The following is a 13,631-nucleotide window of genomic DNA, read 5'->3' on the forward strand; positions in this document are numbered from 1 at the left end:
TTTAATTATTATTATTTTTTATGTTTCCACTATTATTTTATCTGTCACCTCGAAATAAATTTTATTTACACTTGAGCGTTATTAAAATTCTGTCAGCGTGTTTCAGCATCTCTCTCTGTATATATGAACACATACATATAGATATATGTATATGTATGTAGCCAGTAAAATGTATACCTTTGAATTGAATTTCATTTGTTGAAAACGGTTTGTTGGGTCTCTGGGAAAATTTTTCGTTCTGCATGGAATATAAAAAATCCAAATGAGATAGAAAGATGTCGTAACATATATATACATATATGTGTCTGTCATGTGTAAAGCAAAAGTTTATAACAAATTTTTATATTTTTCTATCTTTCTAGTAAAATAATGTCCTATTCATATTATTTTAGAAAAAAAATACATATATCGAAAATATGACAGATATTCGTGAGTAAAATATAAATATAAATATAAGTATGCATGTTACTAGTAATATGGCTTTACTTAGTCACGAATAAAAAATAATATTTCAATTCCATAATAAGTAAATAATGTTTCTGCGTATCTTAGTATGTACATACAAATATATATATATATAGTGGAAAATGTATCAGGAAAAAATATGGGAAAAGGTATTGAGTTGCCTAAGGAGTATATATAAAATATAAATATATGAGAAGTAGAGTAGATTGTATAAATAATATTTTTTCTCAAGAGAGTACTTTTTGAGAGCCGAAACTCACGATAAGACAACAGTCACGATAACAAACAAAAGCACTTTAATGCTTGCGCATTTGGAAAAAAAATTTAATCCCCTTACGTTCCAAAGTAAAAAAATTCTAAGCCAAAATAATATTAAAATTTTTTTTCGCCTGAAAATTCGGTATTCAGGCCATAAACACAAGGCTAAAAATTATAGCGAGGCCAACAAATAGCTGATAATTGTCTTCAAATAAAGATTAAATCTTGTGAGGTTTTATTTAATTAATCATATCTAAAAAATAAAAAATTTTTTATCAAATTTCTATGGGAGCTGATAGATGTCCTCTCTTTAGTTACAGATACCCTCAGTAGGCGACACTTGCCAGCTCGATATCAGTCGCCAGAATTCCGGAAATATAGCTAACAGCTAAATTGGATAAAAATGAAGAGCAAAAACGGAAAACTGTGGGCCAAGCAGTCCAAGATTTCGTGATCGCAATTTATCAGCGGACGAATTGAATTTCTCCCTATTTTTAGTCAACCCCAGACTTACAAATACACTGAAGAAATAAGCAAACAAACCAACAAACAGACAAAAAGTGCAAACAATAAATCATTAAAGAAGATATGGGAACGCGTTTAGCCAGCAGTTATTCCATTACCGATGGGGGGAATTCATCTTACGAGCACCTAAACTTTTCGATTGACGCATCAGCAACCCTGGTGGAGACTGCGTCAACAAAAGTCATAACAACGCTAGCCGATTTCCGCAGCAATCAAGTAAATGAAGAAGGAACTGGATTAGGAGGAATCGAGTTCGGTTGGAGCAATGATTCAGCAATAATCAGCTCAACTGCCAGCAATACTTCGATAAATATTGGAGCTGGAAGTGCTGGTGGAGCTGGTAGTAATTTAAGTAGCTCGATAGCCGACAACTATACGTCAATATCGGATCTCTTCGTATTCAACGATCTCAATGACTACATAAACAGGCTCAATTACAGTGCGTTTGCGAACTTGAGTGGGTACTACGACGGTGGTGTGATTGGTGGTCTGAATCTGACTGGCACAGTAAACGCCAGTTGTGTGTCTATCAATCAAACAACCAGCGGCAACGGTGTTGTCTCGGTCGGTGGTGAGTGCAGTGTCAATGAAGATGAAAAGTCCGATGTTAATAATTGGTGGGCTCTAATTCTCGTTATCGTACCTTGTTTGACATTGTTTGGCAATGTCCTCGTCATACTCGCGGTCTTCAGAGAACGAACCTTGCAAACTGTTACCAATTACTTCATTGTTAGTCTAGCTCTCGCTGATTTACTTGTCGCGGTTGTGGTTATGCCTTTTGCTGTTTACGTTTTGGTGAGTATTTTTTACTTTCATCATTTTTACCTGAAAAAATAATTCAAATTTAATGAGATCTTGTTTGTTCAAATTTAAGATCTCCAAGAATTTTTTTTTTTCAATTTATAATGCGTAAAGTTACTGCCATTGGTAGATCATAAAAGCGTTAGATGAAATTTTTTGACGTCACTTTTAGAATTAGAGTCTGTAGTAAGCAAGAATTCAATATAATATTGAGATTAATTACTGAAGAATTCAAATTTTGTCTGCATCTAAATTTGTGATAGGGTTCAATAGGGGACAATAGTCAGTCTTAGCGATTCCAAATAGTACCTCATAGTAACCGGTAAGATTCTGAGGTTCAATGTAGGAGTTAAGGCGGCTTACAACGCTCTAAATCGGTTCTATTTCGAGCTAGAAGGATGAATGTAGACTTTAAATTTCGATTCGGGAAAAAATACTCATTTCCTGTGTATGAATAATTCGTAAATTCGAATTATTAGTACACTATTGAATTAACGATTACCGAAATAAAAAGTTATTGTAGCCAGAGGGTCAATAATATCACAGCCGAATTATTTATTTATTTGTTTGTTTATTTTATTTTTTTTTTTTCGTTACAACTGTTCGAATCACTTTGGAAAAATATATTTATTCAGAGATAAAATTTATCAAATATTACGGCTGGGAATACGCTTTCGATTTATAAATCGGGTGTATTTTATGGGTGTGTAGATGCGATGATACCAACAGTGTGGAAAAATTTACAAACCTCCTCTCATTGGTTTTCATATCCTCGATAAATTTATTCATTTATTTATTATTTTTACAAAGCAAATATATTTTTTTATTTTCTTGTTGTTGTTGTTGTTGTTGTCTGTAATACAAAACGCCAAAAGCAAATTCGTGATAGAGTGCACAGATATTAAATATTATATTTTTTTGACATTAAAGTTGACTGAGAAAAAAATAAAAAATATAATATCTCTCTGGAGGCATTCAATTAACTTGCAGAGGATCTATGGCAAATTGAAAAATCATTCAATAACGTGTTGAACGTTTTCAAATTATATTTTTTAATGGAACAATATAATAAATAGTATGAAAAAAATAAAAGCTGATCTTTAAACCGAGGAGATGGAAGTAGCGAAGAAGGAGGTGGATTAGGATGAGGTAAAGTCTGCGTGATCACGAACAATTTAAGGCTAGGGGCTTGTTGGTGCGACCCCTGCCACCGGGGTGGAATAACACGGGTGATCGTGGGGCAAGGTCTATGTTAATAACACAGATCATTTGATCGCATGCATTTTGATTAGTTAGGATGTTGTGAAGCACTGTTTTCATTCGACGGCAGTCTCTTTACTTATATTATATAGCCCGCAAGGTGCATTAAACGTTTTATGAATATTAATCCTATAAAATACGCGGATCTGTTTATTATCCCTATCATTTTTTTTCTCTTTATAATGATAGCGCTGTCCCTATGAATAATAATACCGGCAAGAAAATTTGTTAAACCGGAAAATCAAATATCCTTGGTTTACTGAGGTTGGATAGCCTCCTCCTCGTCCTTGAGATTATATTCAATGCTGTCGTGCTTGCAATTTTACAATTCATTTTTTTTTATAACTCAATTGTGCTGTAATAATTTTTGACCTCCACTATGAAAATTTACTATTCGAAAAAAATATCTCTGAGTTCCTTGAGCGGAAGTTTCCGGTTTGGCCTACTGAGTCAACCATTTACAGATTTTTTTAAATGAACCAAAGGAAATTTAATTTTCGTCAAAATTTTATTTAAATTTAATTACTAAATTTTTTAAAAGTCCTGTAACTTGAACGGCTGATCTTGTGCTTATATTTATAACGAGTGAAGTTGTAGGAAATTAAATTTCCCTTTCAATGACCACGTTAACTTTTTAGTTATCTTAATTATTTTTCGGATGCTAAAATTTTTCATTTCTCCAAAATGTTAATTAATAAAATTAAAATTTTAAATTAATTTAAATGGCAGGGATGAAAAAGTGATAGATTGGAATATTTAATTAAACTTGAGTGAATATGTCTATATATATATAAATACGTTTGTTGAATACTCTGGCAGCACACAAAAACCCATTAATTGGAATTATTGTGGACGAACGCTGCTTGATGCTAATTTTGTAAATTCAATTATTTATTTGATACTTATATTTATTACATTATATAAAATATTGAACCTCAATGCTGATATTTATTTGAATTCATTAGCTCAGCAGCCACTCCGACCGCCATTACAATCATATTTTTCCATACCCCTTGAAAATCAAAATTATTGAATTTGTCGTCCAATAAAATTGTTATTTCGCATCGGTTTGTATGCGTTACTTGGATTTTGATACACAATTTAATATTGTTACAATCAATGTACATAGTTATAATGAATATATTGTGACCAACGCAATTCATTTTTAATTTGTAATGAACGTCCATTAAATTAAAACTCATCCGATAAAATTATTATGTAAATATTTTATTTTTAATGGCCCACTTTATATATTTTTACAAATTTTCACTCAATCAATTTTAAATTTAACATATTTACTAAAAGTGTGCAATCATTTGACCTGACAATATAAATGTCACGTGCGCAAAATTGATAAATTTTATGAATTTTTGATTCCGGCAATTTAAATTAAAAATAAACTCCCAATTCTCTACAGCGTAGAGTGACAAAAGCGACAAAAAATAAAAAATAAAATTTAAATTTAACTGAGAACCTGGTCCTTGACTCGTTCGTCCGTCCTCGAGGTCTAGGTAATCACGAAACCTCAACTCAGAAGCCCAGCACGCACGTACGAACCATAACTCCAAGTTGTTCCACTATCCGCGTTTCTGACGGGATAATAGTTTATAAGACGGCTCTAAAAAATGAAAAAACTACAGAAGAAAAATCTACGGGACTACTTAGCGCCGTCTCACATCTATATCATTCGCAAATAAATTTTTGTTATCATTATCATTATTATCGTAGTTTATTAATAGTCAGGGAGGTTACAATCCCAAATCAATTAAATATATTAATCAATAAGCGTCAATAATTGAGTTTATTGACAGGGATAACAAGCCACCGTGGCAACGACTCTATTATCAAAGTTTTAATTAATTTCAACGTTTGAATTTGTAATGAATTTATTAATAATAAAATTAGTTTATTAAATATTTAGATCTTTAATTTTTCATTCAAAAAATTACGCCTCAATAAAAACGTTTAATGTGACGCGGATTTATTTTTACAACCCGGAAAAGTAATATCTATGGAAATAAAAAAAAAAAAAAATAAAAAAAAAAAAAATTGCAAATAAATAAAAATGAAATAACGAGAGTAGGATATACGCCGTAAAAGCAATAAAGAGTTAGTGTCCATCTTTTTAGTCTAGCCGGTCTTTAACTCATGTAAACTTTATATATTTTTACACACGCCCAGAGCTTGGTAGAGTGAGTGTGGGTGAATAAAGAGCGCAAAAACTACTGAAAAGTTTAAATACGTTTTCAGTTAGTCGTTAGTTTCTGGGCTTCTATCTTTACGCCTTTACCCGAGTACTACTCCCAAGTTCATTTAACTCCTCCGTGTAATATATTATGTACAAACATAAATGTATATAAATATATTACACATGCTCTTTGCAGATTTAGTGCGTACAGAACATCAAATTAAATCTTCACCTTCTAATCAGCAACAAAATTCATTTATTATAAAAATAAATATTAATAAAGACAACTGTCAACATTTTTATGATAATATAGAAGAGGGGATTATAAAAAGTTTTTTGAGCCACTCGAAAAATGTTAATGATTTTTGTTCCCCAAAAATTTAGTATTTTTCCATAACTAGCCCGCTTTGCCCTCCCCTATATAGCAATAAATGTCCGAGAGTTTGAGTAAGAGCTGTACTAAATAAATAGGCCTAACTAAGGCATGTATGTTGTAAGGGTAGAGAGAATATAAGATTAGTTGAGTGAGTTTTACTGAAGATGGACATCAAATCCCTTGACGGGAGCTTTGCTGATCAACCGTTGTTTCCGAAATTAGTTTACGCCATCCCCTGCAGTCAAGTGGATGATAGTATACCACTGTGCTCACTCTCTTTACCGCTGCTACCAACACTTCTGTCTTGTTACACTGGTGTTATAGTTGGAAGCATCAGAAGTGACGGATTTCAGCGGTATGGGAAACCAAGAAGGGTCTTTTCCCTCATCCCATCAACGAATCACGACATTTAACCTCGTGTGACACTCTGACGTGGTTTCCAAGAGAGCACAGAGACGGTATCTCACAGCTCTGGACTCGGTCTGGTGCTCGTGGACGGGACCAAGTCGAATGACCTCTTGTCTCCTTGACCCAATAACCACGTGCTACTCGGCTTTTATTTATTTTGTCGTCTTCAAACTATATTGCGGTTTCATTGAATATCAACGAGATATTTCGGAGCCGACGAGTCTTTCGAGACCTTAAATAAGCATTAAATAATGTCTTTACGAGTCCGCGTAAATGAGCGCACATGTAAGTGTGTAAATGTGTGAGCGAGTGTGTGAATGGATGATGGGTTGGAAAATTTTAATTGAATTCCCTAGGGCGTTCCGAACATTAGTAGCTCGGGCTTTTGAAACACGAGACCGGAGCTTAATCATCATCGTCAGAGGAACTCTTGAAATGCCGTTTGACGAAACACGTGAAACATTCAAAAGCAATGTTACGAACGTAATGTACAAATGGGGTTTTCTCTCGATTCATTTATATATATACATCTATACATAAATGTATATAGCCCACGGAAAACCAGCGTTCTTCATAAATTTATAAAATTTGATACTTTTTTCCCTTTATTTTTATTTCATTCTCGACATTCTTCTGCGGATGCGTTAAATTCCCCAAAACTTTAGCTTTTAAATAAAAATAACTACTCAATGCCGCCAAAGTAAAAAAATTTAATTCCTAAGAGTTTAAAAGTTAATTTCGTGGTACTCTTAAATTTTCTTCAAACTTTAAAATTAAAACTTTTTTTTTTTTTTAATATATATTTATTTTATTCGCGATCTTTAAAAAAATCTAATTAAAATTGAATTTTGTCGGATAATTATTGGATGTCCCATAAGTACATTGAGGCCGGATTTCTATAAATATATAAACCGCTTTGGTGAACATATATATATATATATATATATATATATATATATATATATAGGTATAGGGGCATATGTCTACAGCAGACGGGCGAGCAATCGATTGAACGGTTTATCTACGGGACTTGGGCCGATGTAACGGGCAATCGCCTTTGATCTGCTTCAGGTCTCCCCGGAACACCGTCCGTAGATTTAAACTCGGCGACAATGCTTTTGGGCATCAATCACCCACGTGACATTATCCAGCTAATGAATCTCAAATCAGGAGATTATTCGAATCAGATAGATGGCTTCGATTTGAATGCCATCGTATAATAATTAATATATGTAAGGGATACTCGTTACATTGAATTATTATTCCTCGACTCTGTACAACGCACATCCACCCACTACACTCATCTCTATCGGTATATATACTTCTCGAGGATGAATTTTAACCAGCGTTTGCACAAACACCAAATCCAACTCTTCTCATCCATGCCTTTCCATATGCATCAAACATTACGCTCTGTTTACTCGCCATACATTCCGATTTATTTCCAAATTACCTTCCATTATATATGTCAACATATTTTTTCTCTTTCCTCATTATTCTAGTCCACATTCATTACTACTATTATTATTATTATTGTTATAAAAATAAAGCATCCCATACTGTTGATGCGTCAAAATATCCATTTTTCCCGTGATTTTGTATCGAAACAAACCAATATTACATCACAAAATTTTTTTTTAGTCAATATATAATACGGGTGTGCAAAAAATTTGAACTTATGAATTATATTAGTAAATTATATTTAAATAAAAATTTCTCAATAATTCAAAAACTGAAAAAAAATTTCAAATATTTTATTCAGACTATTTGCACACCCGTAGTATTTAATTATTTATCCTCTTTGTCGCGTTTTATTACCTCAGAGAAGACAAAAAAAAAAAAAATTAAATCACTCTTGAAATAAATTTTCGTAATACCAACTATCACGAGCATCATTACGTACTCCTTTTGAAAATGTCAAGATAAAAAAACTCGTCCTCGCCCTCACCCTCATCCTCGTACTCTTCTTCTTCTTCTTGGTCTTATACTTGTTCCGACTCTCCCTTTATTTCTTATTTTCCTTGTGCTTCCTCTATTCCCAGTTAAAATAACGAGGGTTGTAAAGTTGTACCAATAGACTGTACTTAAAGTCAACCCAAAGTGCAAGATTCAAAGACTCGGTGTCATTTTATTTTCCAATCTTTTTACTTTTACTTTTTTCACTCTATTTTATTTTTATTCTTTATTCTCCACTTACTCTAGTCACCAGCCAGACATCAGGTGCCTCATTTGTAAGGCTTGTTCACCTCTTTTTTCTGGTTCGCTCGCCCGTATTTTATTTTCTCCACTACTGCCGGTCCTCTTTACTTATTCCCAACTCTTCCATCTTTGATTACTGATCGTTCTGATTTTTAACGACTAGATCTTTTACAAATTTACATATTATTGAATCTGTATGGCAACGAACCATCACTCGAGTAATATAAAGTCTAATAATTACAAGAAAAAAAATTAATAATTAATTGCATTAATTTGAACTGAAATTACTAATAAAATATCACAAAATATATATAAATATACGTTATGGGTGGTCGTAAGATAGGAAATTTAATTTCTTAAAATTTTTTTAGAGGCAAAAAATACCGTAGAACTTTAAGTTTTAAAATTATGGCTTTAATAAATTTCGTAAACTTATTTTTCAATTTAAAATTGTTATTTTTTGAAATATTGATCCGAGAAAATTTTTGTAAGGGTCAAAATTATAGAAAATTATAAGTAAGAGGTAAAATCGGTCATCAGAAATTTTTTAAAAATTTCTAGGGGCAACACAGACACAGGGCACTACGAATCATCAAAAATTGCCTTAAGAAATTTTAATAAAATTTACTCTGATAAAATATTGGCAGCCTATTTTGCCCCGTATTACTTTTTTTTTATGACTGGATCATGTTTATACTAAGAGATTATTTGGGGGAGTAAAAAGACTAGGATTAGTAAAAAAAAAACCCCTATTGACATTTTTTTCGCTCCCTTACTCACTTACCCAAAGGGCAAAAAAATTAATGAGTAAAGAAGAAATTTTTTTTAAAAGCAAAACGAATTCGGAGTAAGCAAAAAAATAGTTGATTGTTAATGAATAGTAACAATAATAAAAAACAAAATACATGAATAATTTTAGCGCTGAGTTAGCAGCAAAGTGACAAGAAGTTGGTTATCACTTCAGGCGATTCGATAACAATTTAACCGACAAAAAATTATGATCTCTGCAAAAGAGGGTTATGGATAAACGAAAAAATAAGATAAAAAAAAAATAAAATAAAGAAAAAAGTAGGCAGAGGTGGAGCGATATCGACGACTCAACGACTGAATTCTGTTTCTTACTGGCCCTCTAATACGTAAAATTGCCGTTAGGGAATCCTCGAATGGTTTCTATTGCTCAGCGGCAGTAACATTCTTTCCATGTGGGACTATTTCAATATAATTTTATCCAGAATAAAACGCGACAGCCCGAATCTAGAAATTTCATCTCCTACTTTCTAATACAAATACGTATCTCTTATTCTCCTCTCTTCATCTCATTTAACTTTTTATTTATTTTTCTCCTCCGATCGCCCGACATACCCGAAGAAAAAAAAATACATTGATTAAAAAAAAAAAAAAAAAAATAAAATAAATATGCAATTGACGTCAGATAAAATGGATGTGAGATTTAAAATACTTTTTTCTCCCGGGCATTGTGTATTATCGACACATTCACTCTGATTACTTTTTCCATAACCAGTAAATAATAATAATAATAATAATAATAATAATAATAATAATAATAATAATAATAATAATAATAATAATAATAATAATAATAATAATAATAATAAATTGTCGGTCTGTAGATGTATCGAGCTAGACTATCCGAAACTAATGGGTTTAAATTTTTATTCATATAAATTTTAATATTTTACTTTAGATTTGAATTTTTTATCGGTGGTCAGCAATTGCTGGATTCTATTCCAATCATTTTTATGCTTGTTTTACTTTTTTACAACCTTTTGTACTGACCAAACTCACAACCGGACGTGTTGGGGCAAAAAACTATAAAAAATTGCTCATGCAATTGAGACAAATCGACCGCCAAATTTTACCTTTATTCGTATTCACTTTTTTATAAATATTTCTATTCACTGGTGAAAAAAATATGGTAACCAGAGGGCATAAATTACAATAAGAAAGACATTTCCTTTTTCAGCATAAAAAATGAATATTTTATAAACTTTTTTTTTAGCTCACGATTTTTAGTTATTAAAAAATACGTATTTAAATTTTATTTATCGGTAATAAGAGGTGAGTCAAAAAAACGTCTCATGGGAAATCAAGAGCTCGATAATAATAAATAAATAATAATAGAGGTGGTTGAGATGATTTAATATCGAGTCATGACAAAAGACTTTCGCGTATATTGTGTATTGTCCCTCATATATATACGCCATATCTTTTTCGTAAAAATATCCAATATATATTTTAGTTAAAGGCAAGAGAGTAAAAAAGTAGAAAAGAAGAAAAAAAAAAAAGGGCGATAAATTAACTTGAGACATGATACAATAATCGTGTGTGTGGAAGCCAAAAAATTACATTTTCTCAATTCAATATAAATTTAATAATATTTATCTCCAACACATTACTGAAAAAACTTTATTTTATCAACTTTATCTCACAAAGTTCCATGTACAAGATTGTAATCTTGATAAAAAAACTCTGGAACACATCTTACCCTGCGGGAAGTTCTGACACTTCGAGCTCAACGAGATTTAGCTCTTTGAGCTCAAGAGAAATTGCTGTTTACAATGATGTTTGTAATTGATTAAAAAAAGGCGAAATTCAAATATACCGTAATTATAATTGATGGTCATGTAGAGTGATATCGCATAGTCGCAGGTCCTAGGAGTAATTAGTTGGGACAATGTTTGCCCAGATCGATTATAATCGCAAATTATCATTATAAATTAACAGTTTACTTGACACAATAAATTATGACCCGCTAAATAATAATAATAATAAATATCTTTGTAAAATGAATATTCTAGTATTTCAATAAAATATATTTGATTTTTGTGGATTTTAGCATCAACAGGTGCACGGCAGACATGCGAAATATATATCCAGTGTACGTAGGCTTCAGCCTGTGCTCCAATTGAATAGGCAAACTTACGTTTTTTTATAAAAATAAATATAAGCCTCTGATTTTGTTTTTTATCTGTTGATGTTTCACAATTCAAGTATTTTTCATTTATTCATACTGCTAAATTATAAAAGAATTTTATAGTTGATCAAAGCAGGAAATAGCTTGAGGTGACTCACTCAAGTTTTAAAAAAATTTTTTTATGCATAATGCTTATCATAAATGGAGCTGAAGAAATATATTTTTCCATCACATGCACCAGTTGGTTTTAAGTTTTTAGCTGAAGAATAAGAGGAACAAAAAAATAAATTATGTATATGGAGAGGAGCATGGGTATGGATATGGGAATAGAAATGGGCGTGAGTGAAGGAGACATGCAGATAAATAATCCAAGAGGGACTTGACGTCTTTATAAAACGTAAGGCTCCAGGAAATCGAGCCGCTCAATCTCCGGTGAGATGAAAAAAGTTGGCTTTAAGAAAACCATTTTACCGCATCAGTGAATCTCAACGATAGCTGTCCGACGATCTTAAAGTACCTATTGCATTTGTACATCATACACAACTTCAACTCGAGACATATATGTCAAGACGTTATTTCACCGGTAGATTCCTTCATGTTACAGTTCAATAGCTACCGGAAAATCTAACTGTAATAATAAAAAAAAGAATTTTTTTTCTAATTTACCGAGACGAGGATTCGAACCGAGTAACTGGACGCAGCTGCAGGGACGAAATCGTTGCACGCGTTCTATACATGTATATATATACTAGTGTGAGTCTGAAGAGTATCCAGACTAAGTGGATAGAGTCTTAGTGCAGTCAGACGCAAAAGGGAACTTTACTCTTGAGAGAATTAATTACTATTACTTGAGGGAATGAAATACAGAGAAATTGAAATTGCTTTTATTTCAATTAAATTACTTGTTCACTGATTCAATTGTAATTTTATTTCACTTAATTTTTTTTTTGCTTAGAAATTTAGTTGCTTTTTGTCTCTTAGTCAGTATTTTATATTGTAACTATTATTATTTATGATGTAATTTTTTATCGTTCGTCTGCAATGTTTAATTTTTTATGATAAAATTTTTTTAATGACATGCAATTATAGTTGCTGGAGGACTTGACAGGAAAATTTTCATTTACGCTCAAATTAATTCGTTCATTGTTGATAATGAGAAAATAAATAGTAAAGAAGAGACTGAAAGCTTCATTATAATGTGTATTTAAACAGCGCAATAAAAATCAAAATTTTTTTATAAATTTTAATAATTGCCGTCGATAAATAACTGAGATGACGCAATAGCAAAGTGTTATTTAAAGAGGGGGGGGGGGGGTGAAAACATCATGGGAAATCGGGTTACCCAAAATTGTTGGAAAAAATTTAATTTTACGCGAAATTTTGTATTTTTTTTAATGACTGCGATTTGATAAGAAAAACTAATTTGTGGAAAAGCTTACACTGATTGAATTTTCTTCTCAGAAAGGAAATTTTGTCCCCTTTCCTTTAATAATAAATACATAGAGACTAATATGATATAAATTAGTGGTCTTGAAGTTTTGGATCCAGAAAAGTCAAAAGCCAACACTAAAGTTAATATTAAATGAAAATTCGATTGAAAAGTTTTCCCAAGATTATCGGTACTAGCTCGTAAAGTATATAAAATATATAAAATTGCTAAGATAGCCTTTTTAAAAGTTTCCTCTCCCCTCTAGTAGAGACCCCTGCTACTTTTTTACCCGCCCTCCCACCCATCTGTTATATATTTAATTTATTATACTCACAAAAAAGTTTAAATTAATTCCCAAACATTTCTCATAAAAAAGGTTTTAAAAAATCTCAGCTATTTTTTTTCAAAAAAATTAAATCTAACGAATTTTCCCATTATCACTGACAGTCACAAATAATTCAAATAAAATCTACTGATAAAATTATTTTTCTCTATTGATAAGTAACTGGGCTGAAAATAAGTGCAATTATTTGTCAAGCTTTTAATTTTAAATGACATTTTACCATCAGTGTATTGTATTTATCAGTCTTCCGTGCTTTTGAATTGAGTCTACTCGAAGTTTAAGTGAACGGAATAAAAAGTAATTTTTTTTTCTTTAACTAGAGATAAAAGATTTAATGTTTTGCTGGGTGAGTTGTCGAGGATCGAAGAGGAGGCTGAACCAGAAGTCGGAGAGCAGAAAGCATAGAGCAGAAAGCAAGAGTAGGTAAATTGAAAAAGTCGGAGG

The 13,631-nt window shown here is 31.7% G+C and overlaps 1 protein-coding gene across 1 annotated transcript in view; it reads left to right on the forward strand.

Moving 5' to 3' along the window:
* Positions 1-1,234: 1,234 nt before the first annotated feature.
* Positions 1,235-13,631, forward strand: part of LOC103578787 (dopamine D2-like receptor) — a 66,450-nt gene continuing 54,053 nt past the window's right edge. Inside the window, exon 1 of the mRNA XM_053738740.1 lies at positions 1,235-2,043. Coding sequence (XP_053594715.1) covers positions 1,312-2,043 — 732 coding nt within the window. The 5' untranslated portion in view covers positions 1,235-1,311. The remainder of the gene's footprint in view (positions 2,044-13,631) is intronic.

Source organism: Microplitis demolitor, chromosome 4 (genome assembly GCF_026212275.2).
Source record: "Microplitis demolitor isolate Queensland-Clemson2020A chromosome 4, iyMicDemo2.1a, whole genome shotgun sequence".
NCBI classification, from domain to species: Eukaryota; Metazoa; Arthropoda; class Insecta; order Hymenoptera; family Braconidae; genus Microplitis; species Microplitis demolitor.